The following is a 25,616-nucleotide window of genomic DNA, read 5'->3' as shown; positions in this document are numbered from 1 at the left end:
TCTCCCAAATATAGAGTGAATACAAATCCCAGAGCATGCATACTGGGTTTCTCAATTACATCAAAGCAGTCTTGAATAAATCATTACCATGAGATGTTCCATGCAGATTTATTTTGTACAAATCTGTGCTACTATTACAATCTGGATTTCTATATCTGGAGACATGACAGGGAAGAACAGTAAAATGGGATGACTTTAAGATAAATATCTTACCAACGATGGGTGGTCCAAGGCTATTTCCAAGTCCAGCAAAGAACATTAATATCCCATAGGCATGGGCTAATTTTTCAATTCCCACAGTCTTTGTGGTCACATATGGAAAGATGGACCAATTACCAGTAAAAAACCCTAGAATCGCAGAGAGCAACGCCAGTGTGACATAGCTTTTGGCAAATGGAATTGCACACAAGGCCAGGCCCATGATGATTAAGGTAGCAACATAAAGATACAAGGTATTAATCCACTTGAAGTCAGCCAGTATCCCTAAAAGCAGTTTACCAACTGCTGTCATAATGCCTATAATGGAAATAAGTGGCATAATAAACTCTTCTTCTTTCACATTGGAACTTCTTGCTACATCTTCCATAAGTAATGAAGGTGGAAACCCTCCGATGTCAAAGAGTAAGATAGCAATGAAAAGGGCTGAAAATACTTTGTTTTTAAAAAGAGCCACAGTTTCTCCACAGTAGTTTTATATAACTGCCACTTCCTTTTGGCAAGCTGTTTGCAAAATATGTCTGTTCTGCAACTTTCTTTTTGTACGTTTCAGGCTCTTTTGTGTGTGTCACTGTGAGGTTTTTAAAAAGTAGGCTCTCTTGTTTCCAGTCACCATTGGCTAACGTGCTCCTGCATTTCTCCTCACTACTGTAGCTCTTGTCAAGAATGTTTATGTTTTCTTCCAGATTCTTTCCTTTTTCATTGTAAATGGAGTATTTATCTGGTAGATCTTCTGGAGCTATTTTTTTAGGCAAAGGACAATCAGAAGATTGGAGGGGTCTCATCAGACTGCCACAGGCTAATATATTTAAAGCTAAAGCACCCACAATCAGCAAGCATCCATCCAGTCCATAGAACTCAACCAGCATCCTCTGCAGAGCAGCATATATGAAAAGGCCAACGCTTGAACCTAAAAAGGGAACGGGAACTGTTCAACCTCGTAATCTCAGGCTCTCAGGATTAGAATTTGTAGTATCACAATTCAATTTATTTTTTACACTGGCATTTATATGTAAGTTAATATTAAAATCATAGTAAGAAGATAGAAGATAACAATAATATAGCAATACTGATAGAACATTTAAGAATTAGAATTTGCAGCTCAGACACTGTTAAGCACTTTACTTGCATGATCATGTTTAATGCTTTTACTGATCCCATTGAGTAGGTCCTATTATTATTTCCAGTCTAGAGATAAAGTGACCTAGGGCTGGAATGGTTGAGAAATTTTCCATAGATCAAAAATCTGTAAAGAACATAAATAGGATTCACACTCAGTCAGTTTGACCCCAATAGCCCATATTCTTAACAAGTATCATTGGCAGGGCGCGGTGGCTCAGGCCTGTAATCCCAGCACTTTGGGAGGCCAAGGCGGGTGGATCACGAGGTCGGGAGTTCGAGACCATCCTGACCAATATGATGAAACCCCATCTCTACTAAAAATACAAAAATTAGCTGGGCATGTTGCCGCACGCCTGTAGTCCCAGCTACTCGGGAGGCTGAGGCAGGAGAATCCCTTGAACCCAGGAGGTAGAGGTTGCCGTGAGCCATGATTGCGCCACTGCACTCCAGCCTCGTGATTGAGCGAGACTCCGTCTCAAACAAACAATCAAACAACAACAAAAAAACCCAAAACAAAGTATCATCATGAAACTACTTTCTTTGCACTTATTATGTGTCAGGCTCCATTCTACATATTTATTCCAGAAAAGTAAATTTTCATATTTTACTTTTTAAAAACAGTATGTTGCAGTTTAATGATATTTATAATGGCTTCATAGTTCAAATCCATTGCTGAATCACCAGAATGAGTGATTCACACATTTCATGCATTAATACAATTATGACAAAAGTATAATTTTTAGGATATTTAAAGTACAAAGTATGCTGGTTTATACATCTGTGTAGCACTGTGAATAATTCATATTTTTAGCACTGATCACACTAAACACACAGTGTTGCCAAGTTATGGTAGCCTAATCAATTGGTACTGTTCTCATCTGGTTCTGATTTCAATCTTTAAAAACAGAGCATTTTAAAATTTAAATGTCATTGGGAAATGTCATGTGAAAAATCAGGAAAAAAATAGTCTGAAAAAGTTGATCATATGTTTAAGATGGTCAGTATTAAATTACATTATAACCTTATGATGCCAATAGGACCAAGCTCAGAGGTATCACTGATTGCATGGATATGATTGCTATAAAAACCTACCTTATAAAACAATTCTTCTAAATAGCCAGATGACTCTGCCTTAGAGTTGCAAGAAAATATTTTCTTTGGGACCTCAGTTGTCCCTTCTTAACATTTTTTAAAGTTAACCCCTTCATTCCCAAAGGAAAAAAAAACTTTGCATGCAAATATTAATGTCTCGTGTTAATGTAATGGCAGCTAAAATAGACTGCTGAGAGTATCTCTTTGCTAACTACTGAGAAGTAGTAACAGTAGACAAATGTAATCCTTTCTTTCTCTCATTAAATGTGGCATATACTGTAAAAGTTAAAAATGCTACAGAAAACACACTGACAGAATTAAAAACAGCAGGGTGACCTCACGTACTGCTGGCTGCATTAGTACCTATTAACTATAAATTTGTGATTTTGCCTAACATTTCTTTTACAGATTCTAACAAAGTGTCACATCATTAGATACTTAAAACTGCTCTAGGTGTTTTGAAAGTTCTATATTTTCACATAGAACAAATAAACAAACAACTTTCCTATTCTTGCCAACCAAGTTTATCTGTCAACATGATGAAAATCAATTCAACAGATATTTATTGAACACATAAGATAGGAGAGAGTGGGGAAAATCAAATTACACATTGGAGGCTAGTTTCCTCAGCCTTCATCCCACAAGAACATGTCTGTGGTTTAGAAAGATGCAGGATTTTTTCCCCCAGGGTATTGAAGAGTAATTTAGAGTTTCCTGAATTTTGTAAACTGCAAAACTGTGATTTTTTTTTTTTTTAATTTTAAGTTCCAGGATACATGTGCAGGACGTGCAGGTTTGTTACATAGGTAAATGTGTGCCATGGTGGTTTGCTGCACCTATCAACCCATTACCTAGGTATTAAGCCCTGCATCCAATAGCTAAAACTGTAATTTTTAATCTTCAAAAAGAGCATCCTAATTTTAATATAATCATTGTAAAGGGTTAAGTGAAATAAAACTATGCTTCCATGCATGTTATACATTATTACAAAGAGAGAAAATATTAAATGGTGTTCAGGGAACACAAAGCAGTGAGAAATACAGCCATGCTTTAACTCATTAATACCAGGGGTCAATAACTTCTGGAAAGGATCAGAGAGTAAATATTTAAGGCATAGAGGGTGTACAATCTCTGTCCCAAATACTCAACTCTGCCCTTGAAGCATGAAACCAGCCAGAGACAATCCATAAAAAAAACAAGCATGGCTGTGTTATAATAAAATTTTATTTATGAACACTGAAATGGAAATTGCACCTAGTTTTCACATATTATGAATATTCTTCTTTTGATTTTTTTCAACATTTAAAAAAGTAAAAAGCAATCATAGCTTGTTAATCATACACAAACCAGCAGTAGGCCAGATTTGGCCATGGGCGTTTGTGGACCAACCCCTGTTCACTACGAAGGAAGATCGCTTCCCCCAAACCTTCATTTCATGCCCACATTCCTTTCTTTCAACTAGGTCACAATATTTCAAATGTTTGGATGTGCAGTTTCTTTTTAATTTTTAAAAACCTCTGCTGTGACTTTTGTTTTGTTTATCGTATCTTTGACTGAAGGTGGGTTCACACTTCTCCCTAATTTCCCTTCACCTAGCTCCCTGTGAGTTGAAACTGAAAACTCCTTTAAATCTTGACTGTCCATAGTTGCTTCATTTTTTATTTACTGTGCTATGGACCAGGCCACTGTGCCCTCCTCTCAAGACTGAGTGAAAAGCAAAATCATCTGTCACAGCATGCAATTCCCAACACCTTCAAAACAAATAAATTCGGACATTAGGGAAACCTAGGTCAGAATTATAACTTCTAACACTTGAGAGCTCTTGTCATGCGCCTTACACATACATCCCTTTCATATGTTCAATAACCCAATGTGATGGGTACTATTTGTAAATCAAAAATAAAATTCTAAGCCACCCAGCCAGCTGATGGACCCTCCCCTTGGCCAAGGATAAACCTGAAAAACTAGTTCAGGCCATGATAAGGTCGGGGGATGGGGGCTAGACATGCCTGATTTTACTCTCCCCTCTTTGGAATTCAGACCCAGCTGACCAGTATTAACATTAAAACAGGCATCTTAAGATTGAAAGAACAGACTCTTTAAGACTGATAAGAAATACTCCCTTCTATTGATTCTATCTGCATAATGGGACTCTTGGTCTCCACAACCCCTTGTCTTAACACAGACATTCCCTTGTATTGAATCTAGATCTTTTGACAATAACTTAACCCTTTCAATTTACTGCCAATTAAAAAATTCCTGAATCCACCTACAACCTGGAAGCCCCTGTTTCCAGTTGTCCTGCCTTTCTAGACCAAGCCAATGTACAACTTACATGTATTGATCGATGTCTTATGTCTCCCTAAAATGTATAAAATGAAGTTTAGACTGACCACCTGAGACAGAATCTCATGGGACTGTGTCATGGGCCACTTGTTACTCATGAAAATTCAAATATTTTAAAGAATTTGACTCTTTTCATCAACATACTATTATCCCTAGTTTACAGTTCCGAAATGGAGGCACAGAACAGTTAAGTAACTTGTCTAACACCAGGTAGCTAGTGAGTGACAGAAGGAGGATTCAAAACTAGACAGTATGGATCCAGGATTGTGCTTCTAACTCGACGTCATGCTGCCTCTACAGAAAATATAGTACAGCTGAGACCTACTGTCCTTGAAGCTGCCATACCTACTCTCACAGTCCTTCCTACACTTGTAGAAGATCCTCACAGGTTCTGCAAACTGCAATCTGACTACTCTGGATTCCCCATCTTCTGTTTTTGCATCCCTTCTCCCATCACTGCCTTAGCCATATCCTCTGACTCTGGCCTTGTCTCCGCCTAGACCACAATTCACACTTCTCACCAGGCAGTGCTTCTTAAAATACGTGGGAGGAATATCCAGCTGGATTCAATTCAACCACGAATCACTTTGTTGCCACTCGGTTGGCCTCAGGAACAAAATATTAGTTTGGATCCTGTTGCCAGAATAACTACCGACGTTCTTCAGCCTATCTAAAAGCCTGACCTTCCAGGGTTACCCACCTACCAGCAAGAAGCATATGTAAATTTACAACTTTTGATAACTTGGCAACTGTATGTCCTAAAAAACTCAGGAAATGTTGGCCACATACATTTGATAAGAACTGTACATAACTTTAAAAAAACATCTGAAAACTGAAACACCACTTTTATATGTCCAGAATGCTTTTTATTTAAAAATTATATTTTATATTCCCCCCTCAGTGATCATCTCTTGATTACCAAAGGAATAACAAGAGTAAACAGCCTGTCATTTGGATATGCACACAGGCCAGTGAGAGGTATTGAGAAACCAGTACTTTAGAAAAATTGTAAGTTCTACACTACAAGGAGGTGGAGACATGATCAGCAAGTCTTTCTGACAGTGGCCTTAGGGATGTTCATTTTCCTTCCTTTTCTCTTATCTTTTTCATGGATAAAGTGCTTTCTAGAAGCACTTGCTTTTTCTTTTAGCAAAGCCTTCACCAGCATGTGACTCTCAATTTACTGCGCCCATAAGCTTTCTTTTCGTATGTTATGTTGGACATTGAATGCCCCCAAATTAGATATCTTAGAGACTTTTGAAAGCCACTCCTGCTCTCTAGATTCCTCCTCTCTGGGCAGGATATCTCTGAAAGAAAGGCAGCAGCCCCAGGCAAGGGATTATAGATAAAACTCCCATCTCCCTGGGACAGAGCATGTGGGGAAGGGGCGGCTATGAGTGCAGCTTCAGCAGACTTAAACATTCCTGCCTGCCAGCTCTAAAGAGAGCAGCGGATCTCCCAGCACAACGCTTAAGCTCTAGTAAGGGACAGACTGCCTTCTCGTGTGGGTCCCTGACCCCATGCCTCCTGACTGGGAAACATCTCCCAGCAGGGGTAGACAGACACCTCATACAACAGAGCTCCAGCTGACATCTGGCAGGTGTCCCCTGGGACGAAGCTTCCAGAAGAAGGAGCAGGAGGTAATTTTGCTGTTCTCCAGCCTCTGCTGGTGATACCCAGGCAAATAGGGTCTGAAGTAGACCCTCAGCAAACTCCAGCAGAACTGCAGAAGAGGGGCCTGACTGATAGAAGGAAAACTAACAAAAGAAAGTGATAGCATCAACATCAACAAAAGGATGACCATGCAAAAAATCCATCCAAAGGTCACCAACAGCAAAGACCAAAGGTAAATAAATCCATGAAGATGAGGAAAACCAGCACAAAAGGCTGAAAATTCCAAAACCAGACTGCCTTTTCTCCTCCAAAGGATCACAACTCTTTGCCAGCAAAGGAACATAACTGGATGAAGAATGAGTTTGATGAATTGACAGAAGTAGACTACAGAAGGTGGGTAATAACTAACTCCTCCGAGCTAAAGGAGCATTTTTTAACCCAATGCAAGGAAGCTAAAGAGCTTAAAAAAAGGTTAGAGGAATTGCTAACAGTTTAGAGAAGAACATAAATGACATGATGAAGCTGAAAACACAGCATGAGAACTCCATGAAGTATACACAAGTATCAATAGCCAAATCGATCAAGTGGAAGAAAGGATATGAGAGGTTGAAGATCAACTTAATGAAATAAAGTGTGAAGACAAGATTTGAGAAAAAAGAATAAAAGGAACAAAGCCTCTAAGAAATATGGAACTATGTGAAAAGACCAAACCTACTTTTGACTGGTACACCTGAAAGTGATGGGGAGAATGGAACCAACTTGGAAAATACCCTTCAGGATATTATCAAGGAGAATGTCCCCAACCTAGCAAGAAAAGGCCAACATTCAAATTCAGGAAATACAGAGAACAACACAAAGATACTCCTTGAGAAGGGCAACCCTAAGACACATAGTTATAAGATTCACCAAGGTTGAAATGAAAGAAAAAATGTTAAGGGCAGCCAGAGAGAAAGGTCAGATTACCCACAAAGGGAAGCCCATCGGACTAAAAGCGGATCTCTCTGCAGAGACCTTACAAGCCAGAAGAGAGTGGGGCTAATATTCAACATTCTTAAAGAAAAGAATTTTCATCCCAGAATTTTATATCCAGCCAAACTAAGCTTCATAAGTGAAGGAGAAATAAAATTCTTTACTGACAAGCAAATACTGAGAGATTCTGTCTCCACCAGTCCTGCCTACAAGAGCTCCTGAAGCAAGCACTAAATATGGAAAGGAAAACANTGTGACTCTCAATTTACTGCGCCCATAAGCTTTCTTTTCGTATGTTATGTTGGACATTGAATGCCCCCAAATTAGATATCTTAGAGACTTTTGAAAGCCACTCCTGCTCTCTAGATTCCTCCTCTCTGGGCAGGATATCTCTGAAAGAAAGGCAGCAGCCCCAGGCAAGGGATTATAGATAAAACTCCCATCTCCCTGGGACAGAGCATGTGGGGGAAGGGGCGGCTATGAGTGCAGCTTCAGCAGACTTAAACATTCCTGCCTGCCAGCTCTAAAGAGAGCAGCGGATCTCCCAGCACAACGCTTAAGCTCTAGTAAGGGACAGACTGCCTTCTCGTGTGGGTCCCTGACCCCCATGCCTCCTGACTGGGAAACATCTCCCAGCAGGGGTAGACAGACACCTCATACAACAGAGCTCCAGCTGACATCTGGCAGGTGTCCCCTGGGACGAAGCTTCCAGAAGAAGGAGCAGGAGGTAATTTTTGCTGTTCTCCAGCCTCTGCTGGTGATACCCAGGCAAATAGGGTCTGAAGTAGACCCTCAGCAAACTCCAGCAGAACTGCAGAAGAGGGGCCTGACTGATAGAAGGAAAACTAACAAAAAGAAAGTGATAGCATCAACATCAACAAAAAGGATGACCATGCAAAAAATCCATCCAAAGGTCACCAACAGCAAAGACCAAAGGTAAATAAATCCATGAAGATGAGGAAAAACCAGCACAAAAAGGCTGAAAATTCCAAAAACCAGACTGCCTTTTCTCCTCCAAAGGATCACAACTCTTTGCCAGCAAAGGAACATAACTGGATGAAGAATGAGTTTGATGAATTGACAGAAGTAGACTACAGAAGGTGGGTAATAACTAACTCCTCCGAGCTAAAGGAGCATTTTTTAACCCAATGCAAGGAAGCTAAAGAGCTTAAAAAAAGGTTAGAGGAATTGCTAACAGTTTAGAGAAGAACATAAATGACATGATGAAGCTGAAAAACACAGCATGAGAACTCCATGAAGTATACACAAGTATCAATAGCCAAATCGATCAAGTGGAAGAAAGGATATGAGAGGTTGAAGATCAACTTAATGAAATAAAGTGTGAAGACAAGATTTGAGAAAAAAGAATAAAAAGGAACAAAGCCTCTAAGAAATATGGAACTATGTGAAAAGACCAAACCTACTTTTGACTGGTACACCTGAAAGTGATGGGGAGAATGGAACCAACTTGGAAAATACCCTTCAGGATATTATCAAGGAGAATGTCCCCAACCTAGCAAGAAAAGGCCAACATTCAAATTCAGGAAATACAGAGAACAACACAAAGATACTCCTTGAGAAGGGCAACCCTAAGACACATAGTTATAAGATTCACCAAGGTTGAAATGAAAGAAAAAATGTTAAGGGCAGCCAGAGAGAAAGGTCAGATTACCCACAAAGGGAAGCCCATCGGACTAAAAGCGGATCTCTCTGCAGAGACCTTACAAGCCAGAAGAGAGTGGGGGCTAATATTCAACATTCTTAAAGAAAAGAATTTTCATCCCAGAATTTTATATCCAGCCAAACTAAGCTTCATAAGTGAAGGAGAAATAAAATTCTTTACTGACAAGCAAATACTGAGAGATTCTGTCTCCACCAGTCCTGCCTACAAGAGCTCCTGAAGCAAGCACTAAATATGGAAAGGAAAAACAGGTACCAGCCACTGCAAAAACATACCAAAATGTAAAGACCATCGACACTATGAAGAAACTGCATCAACTAATGGGCAAAATAACCAACTAGCATCATAATGACAGGATCAAATTTATACATAACAATATTAACCCTAAATGTAAATGGGCTAAATGCCCCAATTAAAAGACACAGACTGGCAAATTGCATAAAGAGTCAAGACCCATCGGTGTGCTGCACTCAGGAGACCCATCTCATGTGCAAAAACGCACGTAGGCTCAAAATAAAGGGATGGAGGAAGATTTACCAAGCAAATGGAAAGGAAAAAAAAGCAGGGGTTGCGATCCTAGTCTCCAATAAAACAGATTTGAAAGAAACAAAGATCAAAAAAGACAAAGAAGGGCACTATATAATGGTAAAGGGATTGATGCAACAAGAACAGCTAACAATCCTAAATATACATGCACCTAATACAAGAGCACCCATATTCATAAAGCAAGTTCTTAGAGACCTACAAGGAGACTTAGACTCCCACACAATAATAATGGGAGGTTTTAATATCCCACTGTCAACACTGGACAGATCAATGAGACAGAAAATTAGCAAGGATATTCAGGACTTAAACTCAGCTCTGGACCAAGCAGACCTAATAGACATCTACAGAACTCTACACCCCAAATCAACAGAATATACATTCTTCTCAACATCACATAGCATTTATTCTGAAACAGACCACATAATTGGAAGTAAAACACTCCTCAGCAAATGAAAAAGAACAGAAATCATAACAGTCTCTCAGACCACAGTGCAATCAAATTAGAATTCAGAATTAAGAAACTCACTGAAAACTGCACAACTACATGGAAACTGAACAACCTGCTTCTGAATGACTACTGGGTAAATAACAAAATTAAGGCAGAAATAAAAGTTCTTTGAAACCAAAGAGAACAAAGACACAATGAACCAGAATCTCTGGGACACAGCTAAAGCAGTGTTTAGAGGGAAATTTATAGCACTAAATGCCCACAGGAGAAAACGGAAATATCTAAAATCGACACCCTAACAACTCAATTTAAAGAACTAGAGAAGCAAGAGCAAACAAATTCAAAAGCTAACATAAGACAAGAAACAACTAAGATCAAAGCAGAACTGAAGGAGATAGAGACAAGAAAAATCCTTCAAGAAAAAATCAGTGAATCCAGGAGCTGGGTTTTTGAAGATTAACAAAATAGACCACTAACCAGACTAATAAATAAGAAAAGAGAATAGAATCAAATAGACTCAATAAAAAATGATAAAGGGGAGATCACCACTGATCCCACAGAAATACAAATCCCATCAGAGAATACTATAAACACCTCTACACAAGTAAACTAGAAAATCTAGAATAAATGGATAAATTCCTGGACACATACACCCTCCCAAGACTAAACCAGGAAGAAGTCGAATTCCTGAATAGATCAATAACAAGCTCTGAAATTGAGGCAGTAATTAATAGCCTACCAACCAAAAAAATGTCCATGACCAGGCGGATTCACAGCCAAATTCTAACAGAGGTACAAAGAGGAGCTGGCAGCATTTCTTCTAAAACTATTCCAAACAATAGAAAAACAGGGACTCCTCCCTAACTCATTTTATGAGGCCAGCATCATCTTGATACCAAAACCTGGCAGAGACACAACAAAAAAAGAAAATTTCAGGCCAATATCCCTGAAGAACATTGATGCAAATTTCCTCAATAAAATACTGGCAAACAAAATCCAGCAGCACATTAAAAAGCTTATCCACCACGATCAAGTTGGCTTCATCCCTAGGATGCAAGGCTGGTTCAACATACACGAATCGATAAACATAATCCATCACATAAACAGAACCAATGACAAAAACCAAATGATTATCTCAGTAGATGCAGAAAAGGCCTTGTAGAAAATTCAACACCCCTGCATGCTAAAAAGTCTCAATAAACTAGGTATTGATGGAGCATATCTCAAAATATGACAAACCCACAGTCAATATTATACTGAATGGGCAAAAGCTGGAAGCATTCCCTTTGAAAACTAGCACAAGATAAGGATACCCTCTCTCACCACTTCTATTCATCATAGTATTGGAAGTTCTGGCCAGGGCAATCAGGCAAGAGACAGAAATAAAGTGTATTCAAATAGGAAAAGAGGAAATCAAATTATCTCTGTTTGCAGATGACATGATTGTATATTTAGAAAACCCCATTGTCTCAGCCCAAAGTCTCCTTAAGCTGGTAAGCAACTTCAGCAAAGTCTCAGGATACAAAATCAATGTGCAAAAATCACAAGCATTCATATACACCAATAACAGACAAACAGAGAGCCAAATCATGAGTGAACTCCCATTCACAATTGCTTCAAAGAGAATAAAATACTTAGAAATGCAATTTACAAGAGATGTGAAGGACCTCTTCAAGGAGAACTACAAACCACTGCTCAAGGAAATAAGAGAGGACACAAACAAATGAAAAAACTTTCCATGCTGATGCATAGGAAGAATCAATATCGTGAAAATGGCCATACTGCCCAAGGTAATTTATAGATTCAATGCTATTCCCATCAAGCTACCATTGACTTTCTTCATAGAATTGGGAGAAACTACTTTAAATTTCATATAGAACCAAAAAAGAGCCCATATAGCCAAGACAATTCTAAGCAAAAGGAACAAAGCTGAAGGCTTCACGCTACCTGACTTCAAACTACACTACACGGCTACAGTAACCAAAACAGCATGGTACTGGTACCAAAACAGAGATATAGACCAATGGAACAGAACAGAGGCCTCAGAAATAACACCACACATATACAACCATCTGATCTTTGACAAACCTGACAAAAACAAGAAATGGGGAAAGGATTCCCTACTTAATAAGTGGTGTTGGGAAAACAGGCTAGCCATATGCAGAAAACTGAAACTGAACCCCTTCTTTACACCTTATATAAAAATTAACTCAAGATGGATTAACGACTTAAATGTTAGACCTAAAACCATAAAAACTCTAGAAGGAAACCTAGGCAATACCATTCAGGACATAGGCATGGGCAAAGACTTCATCACTAAAACACCAAAAGCAAAGGCAACAAAAGCCAAAATAGACAAATGGGATCTAATTAAAGTAAAGAGCTTTTGCACAGCAAAAGAAACTATCATCAGAGTGAACCAGCAAACTACAGAATGGGAGAAAATTTTTGCAATCTATCCATCTGACAAAGGACTAATATCCAGAATCTACAAGGAACATAAACAAATTTACAAGAAAAAAAACAACCCCATCAAAAAGTGGTGAAGGATATGAACAGACACTTTTCAACAGAAGACATCTGGCCAGGCACAATGGCTCATGCTTGTAATCCCAGCACTTCAGGAGCCTGAGGCAGGCAGATCACAAGGTCAGGAGTTTGAGACCACCATGGCCAATGTGGTGAAACCCTGTCTCTATTAAAAATACAAAACTTAGCCGGGCGTGGTGGTGGGCACCTATAATCCCAGCTACTCAGGAGGCTGAGGCAGGAGAATCACTTGAAACTGGAAGGTGGAGGTTGCAGTGAGCCGAGATTGTGCCACTGCACTCTAGCCTGGACAAAAGAGCGAAACTCCATCTCAAAAAAAAAAAAAAAGAAAGAAAAAAGAAAAGAAAAGAAAAAAAGAAGACATTTATGCAGCCAATAAATATGAAAAAAAAAAAAAAACTCATCATCACTGGTCATTAGAGAAATGCAAATCAAAACCACAATGAGATACCATCTCATGCCAGTTAGAATGGCAATCATTAAAAAGTCAGGAAACAACAGGTGCTGGAGAGGATGTGGAGAAATAGGAATGCTTTTATACTTCAATCATTGTGGAAGACAGTGTGGCGATTCCTCAAGGATCTAGAACTAGAAATACCATTTGACCCAGCAATCCCATGACTGGGTATATACCCAAAGGATTATGTATCATTCTGCTATAATGACACATGTGCATGTATGTTTACTGCAGCACTATTCACAGTAGCAATGACTTGGAACCAACCCAAATGTCCATCAGTGTTAGACTGGATAAAGAAAACGTGGCATGTATAGGCCGGGCGTGGTGGCTCACGCCTGTAATCCCAGCACTTTGGGAGGCTGAGGAGGGCAGATCACCTAAAATCGGGAGTACGAGAGCAGCCTGACCAACAGGAAGAAACCCCGTCCCTACTAAAAACACAAAAAATTAGCCGGGCGTCGTGGAACATGCCTATAATTCCAGCTACTCGGGAGGCTGAGACAGGAGAATTGCTTGAACCCAGAAGGCAGAGGTTGCAGTGAGCCAAGATTGTGCCATTGCACTCCAGCCTGGGCAACAAGAGTGAAACTCCATCTCAAAAAAAAAAAAAAGAAAGAAAATGTGGCATATATACTCCACGGAATACTATGCAGCCATAAAAAAGAATGAGTTCATGTCCTTTACAGGGACATGAGTGAAGCTAGAAACCATCATTCTCAGCAAACTAACACAGAACAGAAAACCAAACACCACATGTTCTCGCTGATAAGTGGGAGTTGAACAATGAAAACATATGGGCACAGGGAGGAGAACATCACACACTGGGCCTTTGGGGTGGGGGCTAGGGGAGGGATAGCATTAGGAGAAATACCTAATGTAGATCATGGGTTGATGGGTGCAGCAAACCACCAGGGCACATGTATACCTATGTAACAAACCGCACGTTCTTGCACATGTATCCCGGAATTTAAAATATAATAATAATAAATAACAAGCAATGAGATAGTTTACTTTGGACTTTCAGGAAGCAAATACAATGGATAAAAAAATAGCTTTTTAAAAAATATCATAAAGACTAGTTTTCAAGTTTTATGGTCATTTAAATTTAAGTTTCTAAAAGTGCTTTGACAATCATAGGTGTCCATGTAAAAATTTATTAATGTTATACTAAATATCAGTTTACAATTTTAGAAGAGCTATACATTTTAGAAAACATCCCATATAAGACATAAAAATTTATAATGTAAAAAAAGAAAAAAGAAAAAAGAAAGTCACTGCCATATTTACAGTGTAAAATAAACTTTCCTTCTAGAAGTAAAGAAATTATTTTGCTACCTGATTGGTAGCTGGGTAATGATTGGTTAAACATGTCTGTGCTTGGTAACGTTTTACTTTGTTTAGCAGACTGAATGGTGACAATACTGTACTCAATTTGAAAATTTACCTGTTGAAATCAGGCCAAGTGCTAGGCCTCGGCGATCGTCAAAATACTGGCACGTAATGGTCACTGTTGCAGTGTATAATAAACCACATCCAAGACCTATGCATGAGAAGACATAGCATAAATTAAGACACTGCATTACATCAGTGCAAGAGAAAAAAGGAAAAACAAGTATGTCCAATAGGACATTCCATTATTTGCTGGCTAAAACTGTTGTAAGTACAGACTCCTAGATTCCTTCCATGTGTGTAGCCCCAATAGGCACCATTGGGCAGCCTCATTTTTCACCCCACACCCTAGATCAGGGTCAAGTAAAAAAAGCATCCAATGTCTAAAGCATGAATGAATAATGCCAATGTAAATTAAGACATTATAGTGAGAGAGAGAGAAAATGGCTAAATTCACATACAAAACAGCAAATTTGATCAAGTTTGCCCCATAGAGATCTATGCCTCTTTCAAGTCCTTGCCCCCAGCTCAGTGTTCTTCTTCTTCTAAGTCCTCTAAACAACTTTTTAAAATACACTTGATCACTCAAAGCTATTTTGTTAGAGTTTAGCCTGCACAACCCAGTCTGCAATATGAAGGCCCTGTGGGGTTCTTATATCATCTCACCACAGTGAAATTTATATCTGTAAGTCTTCATCTTTTAGAGGTGCATATTACCTTATTTAGAAGTAAAATGTAGTAATGTCTTTACTTTAAAATACTTTCACCAAAAAAAAGAAGCACATACAACAAAATACTAACAACTATGGTTGTTTGCTATACTATTCTCCACTTTTCTGTAAATTTGAAATTATTTTATAATTAACAACAAAAAAAGTTACAAGTAAATTTCTGTTCCTGAATCACAAGGGTAATATTTATCTCCAGATAATCTCCAAGGCTCTTGTTTGTTAGCTTAATATTTTCTTCCCTTTTAAGAATCTGACAACCCCAGTTTGTTTTTCATATAACTCTCCTTTGGCCCTCAGTCATTTACTTTATGCCTTTCTTCCACAACATTATCTGTTCTTGAGGATCACTCTAAAACAACACAAGAGCCATAGTCTAACAACCGAATTTTAACTATGGCCTATTACGTGAATTATTAAGGTCATTTTCATTACTTAAAACAGCTACCTGGACGATGATTTAAATGAATACATGAATTTAACAAATACACTGCATAAACATTTTAGGAAATCAGCACTTAACCCACGACTCAGATGATCATCCATGATTGCATACAGAGTCTTATTAATGAAATGAGAGAGATTAAAACAATTAGACTTTAAATAACCCTTTAAAAATAGAGTGCCCTTTGATGTCATTTATGGGGAAAAAATACTTTCAAAATCTAAGGCATGAGTTGGATTAATTTATATAGTTGTCATTACTACACAGAGGACACTTCAGAACATGAAATAAGAACTGTTTCTAACCAATCAATTTTGTGAAGCCAAAAACTGTCACCTTTAACTTAACTAAGACTATTTCTGAAAGCCTTTGGAGGGGGCTTTATTGTAAATAATGCAAGTTTATATTTGCATTATTCATTCATGTTTTCTGTGATTTCGTTGTCAGAGCTGTGTCAAAGGTTAAGCATCGAAGACATGAAAAAAAAAGACATTTCAGATTACTAAGTGTCAATGCCAAAAAAGTTGAAACAGCAACTTTTAAACTTTAAATCTTATACTAAAATGAATTTTCAAAAAATGATTTAAAGGTCTTAGGGTTCAGATAAGATTACTTCACTTTTTTTTAATGTACCAGAAATCTGAAATGCATTTACTTTAAATTTGTCAGAAAGCGAAAGTTGAGGCCAGGCACGGTGGCTCATGCCTGTAATCCCTGCAGTTTGGGAGGCTGAGGTGGGAGGATCACTTGAGGTCAGGAGTTTGAGACAAGCCTGGCCAACATGGCGAAATCCCATCTCTACTAAAAATACAAAAAATTAGCCAGGCACCCAATGGCGCACACCTGTAGTCTCAACTACACAGGAGGCTGAGGCAAGAGAATCATTTGAACCCTGGAGGTGGAGGTTGCAGCAAGCTGAGATCGTGCCATTGCACTCCAGCCTAGGCAACAGAGTGAGACTCTGTCTCAAAAAAAAAAAAAAAGAAAGAAAAGGTGGCATGATTTCCTCTCTTAATCTGCATCAGGACAACCTTAAACCAGCAGCTATTAAAGAGAAGTCTGTGTACCTATGGTCCCTAAGATCTTTCATGAAGTTAGTCAAGTCAAAACTATTTTTATAATAATACTGAGATGTTCTCTGCTCTTTTCACTATGTTTACATTTGTGCTGATGGTGCAAAAGAGATGGTGAGAAAACTGCAAAAGCCTACCACAAACTAAGGTATTTCTAAGGAACTTGACACTTTATAGGTTTCACCACCACACCCTCACAGTCAGAACAAACACATCTGTTTTCAGTGCTTCACCTGAATTACGATAATTGCTGCAAGGATAAGCACTTACGCGATTGTTTTATAGCTAGCTAAAATAACCACTTTTAAAATAGAACATCATTTTATTTGAAACAATGTCTGACAGAAACTACGGTTATTTAACCTTGGGTGTCTGGCCGATATTTTCTTGGAAATGAACCAATGCCGGGAAACAACTGGCAGTAATTGTTACCAATGATAAAATGCATGTTTTCCAGCAAAACAAAAGGAAAAAAAAAAAAACAGAGTTTTGGAAAACTTGTATCTGTCACCATGCGTTTGACAGCTTCCCAATCCATAAAGATTTCTGATGAGCTTTTTGGTAATATTAACCAAAGTGATGTTTTACAATGAAATGTGTTAACATTTTTAAGTTCTTGCATAACTCAGCAAATCAATATTTTTCAAATAGCCAATGCACAAAGCTATAAAATTAGGTTTGAGTAAAGATCTATTCAAAGCACGGAATAAACAAATGGATTTCCTATAACAGAGTATGAAAAGTATACTCATACGGTATCAGGTTCGTCATTGCAATTAATCCTTAGGAAACTATCACTTACCAAATTTTGGTAGAGGAATATCTATAATTACCTGTAATGGCTATTCAACACTCTTCCCTTTTCTAATCACATCTTTGTGTGTGAGACCAGATTTTCTTCACATATACTTCAATCAAGAAGCATATTGTAACATATTGAGTACAGTAGTAGATAGGAGAATACAGCTGCCTTCTATGAAACCAGACATTAAAGAGATTTGCAAACACGTAAGACAATGGCACTCTTTTCACCAAATTTTGTTTGCTTTGGAAAACAGTTATTTTTCATAATAAATATGATATTTATGTTAACATGTACTAGATTTGTTATCTTGAAATGAATAGCTAAATAAATATTTATAAATGTCTTATCTCTTAATACAGTACATTTTAATAGACTAAATCTAAGTATAATAGTCATAATCAAAAGTTTCTTGGTATCTTAAATAAAAGAATATAAAGGGCCCCAAGATTAAACAGTTTGGAAACCACTGCCTTAAAGCATTCCTTGGCCTCCAACCAGTTTGGATCAGACCCCTACCAGTGAAAAAATTCTGTGTACCAACCTCCAGTAAAAGTATAACAATTTTAAAAATTAAATACTTGTACTACTGACAATTCACAGCATCAGTATTAGTAAGGCATAGTTGTTTGTTTCCCTTTCTTTAAATGATAAAAACTAAATATATTTTACATGTTGCAACATTTCTTTTCCACACTTTACCTTCCATTTCACACACTGGAGACACAACTTCAGAGGCCTCTTTCCCCTCATCTCCTCTCATCAAACCAGACATCAAGCTCTTTATCACACCCATGGCCTAAATTGTCAACCTCAGTCTCTCTCTGCACTAACACTGCCTCAGTTCATCTCCTCATCTTTTTTTGTGTGTCATCTAAGGCCTCCTAATAGCTGTCTCAGCCTTCAGTACCTTTCCCACCAATCTGTCTTCTAAACTGTTGTCATACAGTTCTCATCATGTCATACTACTGCAATAAAGACCACATAAAACTGTTAGCATCTGGCCTCTGTTACACACCATGCTTTGACATATTTGCAACTCCTCACACCATCTGTGCATTCCTTAACAAACGTATATAAAAAGACTACTGTTTAGCCATTCTATCTTGCTTCTCTGAGTACTTAGGCTACTGAAAGGTCCTCCTCACACCATCCCCACTCCTCTTCCAACCGTATTCACTCAAACCACTTCCTGCCTATTCTTCAAGATTCCAGCTCAAGCATAAATTAAGCATGAAGCCTCCACCGTGTCTCCCCTGCACACGCACATACATTGGCTTCATCATTGCACTTATTGTGCTGTGCTATAAGTTACATATTTTCAAGTCTATTCCTCCAACTAGACAATTGGTTGTGTGGCTTTGGCAAAGTCATTTAAACTCTAATTCCTAGTTTCTTTATCTGTAAAACAATCTCGTAAGATAGTTGTAGAAATTGAGACATAAAAAAATGTAAAGATGTAGTTTCTGCCCCTACACTATCATGAGTACTAAAAAATATCCATTATATTGGTATACTTTTTTTCATTTTCACCTGAGTATTATGGCATTATGTAGATACTGCCTCAGACTACATTAAAAAATCATAGTGCCTTATTACACCTGTATATCCATGACACTTAAAGATTATCTTCAATTATACAACAATTTTGAAAGGGGGGGGCTTGTAAATCTCTATTTCTGCTAAAGCGAATATACAAGAAATGCCCTTTATCTCATTTGGCAGAATTACAGTAAGAGAATCAGACTGTCTACAAACATGTTCTTTTCCCTCCCCACTCTCAGTGGACTACGCAGATATTACCAAAAAAGGGCGGTGGCAGTAGGCGGGGGGAAGAAAATGGAATTCTTCTAAAAATTGGGAAGGGAATAACAAGAAAACCATAATCAGGTAGCTAAATAACAATATATCCTAAAGAAAAGAGAATACCAGGAATTGATTTTGAGTTGTGCTTTTCAGAAAAGCAAAGAGAAATTATTAGAAAGAAGCTTGAGCAAATCATTACAGGCACATTTCCTGCACTGCCACCTCCTACCCACCTAATTTTCATCTCCCACTGTATTGCCTTTTCCCCAGTTTAGTAATTTTATTGAGAAAACAGGAGCCTCAATTACCAGATTTGGCCGTGTGGCTTACAATCACTTGCCAATCCATAAAGATTTCTAATGAACTTGTTGGTAATATTAACCAAAGTGATGTTTTACAATGAAATGTGTTAACAGTTTTAAGTTCTTGCATAACTCAGCAAACCAATGTTTTTCAAAAAGACAACGCATGATGCTACAAAATCAGGTTTGAATGAAGATCTATTTAAAGTACAGAATAAACAGAGGCCGGGTACAGTGGCTCACGCCTGTAATCCCAGCACTTTGGGAGCCCAAGACTGAGGATCACCTGAGGTCAGGAGCTTAAGACCAGCCTGGCCAACATGGCAAAACCCCATCTCTACTAAAAATACAAAAATGAGTCAGGTGTGGTGGTATGCTCCTGTAATCCCAGCTTCCTCGGGAGGCTGAGGCAGGAGAATCGCTTGAACCCGTGAGGCGGAGGTTGCATTCATCTCAAAACAACAACAACAAAAAAAAACAAAGTACAGAATAAACACATGAACTTACTCTAACAGAGTACAAAAGCTATACTGATATGGTATCAGGTTCCTCACTGCAATTAATCCTGCAATCTGACAAGTTAGTACAGGTTTTCATTTGAGCTACAAAAACCTAAACAAAAGAGCATCATGTTTTCAAATTGTTAGTTTTGAAAAAAATCAATTAAATGGTAAAACAGAATTATATCATTTAATACACTTTAGCATTCTTTTGACATTTTAGGTTATAATATCCAATATAACTTTAATTTCTTTTCTATATTTTAAATCTCTTACACAAATATTTCTGATTCAATAGAGCTTCTTCAGTAGCCAAAAACTACTGCTGTATGGGTCAGAAAGGAATTTAAGGAGAAAGGAACAAATACGTATTAAACATCTCTGTTTGTCTCTTTATAAACATTATCTCATGAATAGTCACAATACCTCCATGAACTCACATCAGTGCCATTTTATAAAAAATAAAAACGGAAGCTCAGAGAGACTGAATAATTTTTCAGGGTCATAAAACAAATGATAATGGTTTATGCTAGCTAACATTCATTGCATTATGTCACTCATCTTCACAAACTCTTATAAATGGGTGCTATTATTATGCTCAGTTTAAAAATGATAAAACAGTAGTTACAAAACATGTTTACAGTCACACAGCTGGCAAGTGGATAAAAGAAGGTTAACCCACATGGTCCAACCCCAGAGCCTGCCTGCTAGTCAGTGTCTGATCTTTCCCTTGATCACACTGTCTAGCTTAAGAGGCCATCTAGCTCATTAAAGACAAATGAAAGTCTTTAGGATATGATTCTGCACAGAATTGCATCTTATAAATGTTACCATTAGACTGAACCCTTCAGCTCATGATACAGGAATAAGATGTTAGACTGTGTAATAATTTCCTGTCACTTTCTTTTCAATTTGATACTCTACTTCAAATGGTAACAGAATGAAAGTGCCAGTGTTCATTATTATCTCATTTATTTATCCCACAAACATTCCATGAGCCCTTTACTATGAGCCTACTGATGAAATAAAACTGTGAAGAAATCAACGATGGTGGTAAATATTAATAATTTGCCAGCAAGCAGTAACTCACAGGTCCCCAGTAATTACCGTGGTGAGAGATACTTTCATTAATTGAAATCTAACTCAACTCTTTATTGTTATCTTGCTTGTCATCATTTAGTCCTCACAAGACCCATCTGAGGTAGGTTTCTTAGCCTGCTTTCACAGATGCGGGAGGGTACAGCCATTCACAGAGATGAAGGAGCTTGCTCAAACTCACAGAACCTTTGTCTGCTGACCTGAAGTCCAGTGCTCCCTCCATGAGCTGACAGTTTCCTCTTAGTCACTGAGAATCAGAACCTATTGCCAAATCAGAGTTATATACATCCTCAGACTTGAGCCTGTTTTCTGACCCAGAATCCACTAACTGAAGGAAAGGCCAGGACTCTAGGAGGAGGGACATTGCCACAAACATGATGACAAGTTTGTATATATGGAATGATAACCTGAGTCTTTCCCCAAAGAGAACTATGGCCATCTATTTGAGTAACTGTACACTGAGGAAAGTGAAATACATTTTGAACATTGTTGTCAGAGACACGAAGGGTCTACACGGCTTCCCCTTAGAGTGCGCTTACATGGGGCCGGTAATATATGGGATTATGCCCCAACTGCTCAGCCAATGGTCCTTTCCCCAGTCCCTGATATTTAATTATAGCACATATATGCAACAGCTATAGAACTCCCCACATTGTTCTTTGGTCCCTTGGCCAAAGCAATAAGAGTTATCATTCCCTACAACACCATCATAGTGAGGAAAGCCAAGTGAAAGCCCTGTAACTCCACCATCAGCAGCAGCAGTCAAAAGTGTAAGCCAAATCCCATATAAATGGACGGACTACCGGACTACTGAGTGTCAGACTGAGTGTCACTAAGTATCAGACCAAGTCTTCTAGCTTTGTTAATTTAGTTAGCAATATTTTTACTTCTCTGAGCTTCACTTTCCTTCTCTGTAAAATGGGTTCTTGTGAAGAGGAAATGAGATCATATAAAGCATTTAGCACAGTCCCTAGCATACGATAAGTACTCAGAGAATATTAGTTGCTACATTTTCTATTTATTATTGGGGAAATATTTCCAGGCAGAAAAGAGGAATATTGGTAGTCAACAAAATTAGCTCCTTTGAGGCATTAAGAAGAAACTTGAAACCTGGAGGCCATCTTTTTCTAAGTCTCTACCAACAGCTCCTAGAAATACCAAGTCTGGTGATTTTTAACACTGAACAGAATTAGTGTAATGACATGACAAGGATATCTTCCCAAATTTTCTGTACTCTAAGGTCCTGAGCCTCCTATACTTTCCTCCCCTGTAACCAGTATCATCCCACCACTCAGCTTTCTTCACTCATGTCTTATCTCTAAAAAAAATAATAATACTAATACATGCTTTCAAATCTACTTTTTACTTGTGCTGTGACTTTTGACTTGGGCCCACAGCAACAGATGCTATGGAATGCAAACAGCTGTTTGTGAACACAAACAGCTCCAAAGAATCATGCTTGACTGCCCAATAGGAAAAGGGCCACTTCATAATTTAGTGAGAAGTGACAGATGTCCGTAACATCCAAGTTTTGTGTTCCCCCCTTACTTTTCCCGTATGTGCTATAGAGAGACAAGGGCTGAGATGAAAAACTTCCCTGTGCCTTGCAAGGAGATAGAGTGTGGATTGCTTGTTCTCTCAAACATTTTGATTCACTGTGCAGGTTTTTTTTTTTACTAAAGCAACAATTTTTGGAGAAGTGGTTATTGAAAGTAAATTATTAGTGAGCATTTTCACTCCTTTACATTAACTGGATCATAAACCTGGCACTGGTGAAACGATGTGTGTCCCTTGAAGGTTAGGAAAGTCATAGTGATGAGGTTCCTTACCTACAACAATGCCATAGGAAAAAAACAGAAAGTAGATATTGGGAGCAAAACTGCTCAACATCAGGCCTCCAGCCACCATGAAGCCACTGAAGATTGTGACGGGTCTTGCTCCAAAAGATGAGACACAGAGACTGCAGACAGGACCTAAAAAAAGAAGTGAAACCTTCACTTATTATCATATGATCCATCCGTCATAAGTTCAAAATGATTCTTTCCATCATAAAACAACAAAAATAAACATGCACTGAGTATTTATGATATGCAGACACTATATGAGGCAGCTCACATGAACAATCTCATCTCATTTTAATCTTACTGCAGCCCTGGGAGGTGGATACTATTGTTAGTCTCATTTTTTTTGATAATGAAATTAAAGGATAAGATCACATAGGTAAAATGGAGGTTCTGGAGTCAGATTTTATTCAAATTCTAGCACTACTACTTGGTAGCTGTTTGGTCTTGGGCAACTTATTTGATCATTCTGTGCCTTAGTTTCCTCATCTGAAAATGGGAATTATAATAGTACCCATCTGATAGTGTCACTGTGCCCTGTTGACTGACAGGCAAAAGTGACCATCACCTGGAATTGTTCTATCATGAGTGGGCAACTGCTCATGTAACAGAATTTAAGTGATAGTGAAATTCTTTCCTACTAGGACTGTACTCAGAAGTATAGAACTTAATATACTAGAAATAAAAGGATGTTAAGGGTTATTTAACCCAACAGTCTCATTTAACATAGAAGGAAACGGAAGCTCAAAGAAGCTGTTCAAGTCTATGGTAGAAGAAAGACCAAGGATTTGGAAGCAAAGAGAAGTATATCTGAATTGAGCTGACAACCTTTCAAGCTACGATCTCCAGTTTTCAAAAACCACACCTACCAGAATGGCTAAAGACAGACAATATTGTTAGCAAGAAAGTGGTAGGAACAGGATTCTCACACACTGCTGGCAGTGTTTATTAAAGCTGAACACAGGCCGGGCGTGGTGGCTCACGCCTGTAATCCCAGCACTTTGGGAGGCCGAGGCGGGCAGATCACGAGGTCAGGAGATCGAGACCATCCTGGTGAACACGGTGAAACCCCGTCTCTACTAAAATACAAAAAAATTAGCTGGGCGAGGTGGTGGGCGCCTGTAGTCCCAGCTGCTCGGGAGGCTGAGGCAGGAGAATGGCGTGAGCCTGGGAGGCGGAGGTTGCAGTGAGCCAAGATGGTGCCACTGCACTCCAGCCTGGGCGACAGAGCGAGACTCCGTCTCAAAAAAAAAAAAAAAAAAAAAGCTGAACACAGCACGCTGTAAAACCCAGAAGTTTCAATTCTATGTATACACCCAACAGAAACACCCACATGAACACCTAAAGTTATATACATAATTATATGGCAGTGAAAATGATCTACAACTACACATGTTAACGGTGTATCACACAAACACAATGTAAATGAAAGACACCCAACATAAAAGTACAACCCACATCATTTCAATTATAAAAACCATAAAAACAAGCAAAACTAATCTGTGTTAGGAGTCAGGATACTGGCTATCTTTATTAGGGCCTGGGGAGTTATAATCAGAAGACAGCAAAGCCAAACTTGCAGGGTACTGCTCATGTTCTGGTTCTCAGCATGAATGTTATGATTACATGAGTGTGTTCAGTTCATGAACATTCATCAAGCTATACTGTCATGATACATACACTTTTCTGTATGCATGTGTCTTTTACCCCTTTTTGAAGCAACCTCAGAGAAACAATGGAATCCATCACAGTCTCACTGTTTGTAAATGACAGAAGCAGGTTCCAATAACCCATGCACTATACTAAGTTCTTACATTCTTCCCAATTCCAGAGAATTTCTTAAACACATACTTAAGACCAGTTTATGGCCCCTGAGATATACTGAGATCATAGCTTCTGGTGCTTAAGGCTCTCCCACATTCCTTCCTGGCCATAAATTGGATCCTTCCATTTTCAGGCCCTCTTGTGTGAGTCAGTGCAGAAGAGAAGACTGACACATTTACATGACAAACAGAGGGAAATATTCTGTGCCAGTATTTTAAAAGGAAAATCCATTCGAAAGACCAAACTTGTCATCCAAAAGTTGGGCTGTCTGTACACCCAGTGAGAAATACTTAGATAATTCAAAAATAGAAACAGTTTTAAGGGTCTAATTTTACAAATGGATGTCTGAGAGCATAAGGCATGACACTTCTCTGCTGTTAGCAAACTACATTGACATTGAGTTTCAGTGTTCGCAAATTTTACAACACAATGGAATTGAAACACACAGAGACTATTATTTCTGGAATACTCGAAAAGTTTCAAGTTTCATCCTCAAAACAGGACTTTAACTCTATGCTCCTTAATGCATGTTAATTCCACGAGGAAGCCTCAGAGGCTGGGAGTGTGGGGGCAAGATGGAGGAGTCATAATTTTCATAGCACGTACAACCAAAGCCACTGTTGTATGAAATGTACAGCATTGTTATAAACTATGTGATAAATTCTTAAGTCACTTTTCTTGCCTAACAAATGATTTTTTTGAAAAACATTTAAGCATTAGGAAAAAATGAACAGAAATTCTCTTACAGGTGAAAACAGCAAATG

At 38.4% G+C, this 25,616-nt stretch overlaps 1 protein-coding gene across 1 annotated transcript in view; it reads right to left on the bottom strand.

Moving 5' to 3' along the window:
* The window catches only part of SLC16A9 (solute carrier family 16 member 9), a 64,236-nt gene that overhangs the window by 2,757 nt on the left and 35,863 nt on the right, over window positions 1–25,616 (bottom strand). The window contains 5 exon segments of the mRNA XM_017889928.1: window positions 214–693; window positions 696–731; window positions 734–1,126; window positions 14,489–14,584; window positions 23,017–23,160. Coding sequence (XP_017745417.1) covers window positions 214–693; window positions 696–731; window positions 734–1,126; window positions 14,489–14,584; window positions 23,017–23,160 — 1,149 coding nt within the window.

This window comes from Rhinopithecus bieti, unplaced genomic scaffold (assembly GCF_001698545.2).
Source record: "Rhinopithecus bieti isolate Rb0 unplaced genomic scaffold, ASM169854v2 scaffold_18620, whole genome shotgun sequence".
NCBI classification, from domain to species: Eukaryota; Metazoa; Chordata; class Mammalia; order Primates; family Cercopithecidae; genus Rhinopithecus; species Rhinopithecus bieti.
Note: the sequence above shows the minus strand (reverse complement) of the source record. Positions and strands in the feature narration are given on the sequence as shown.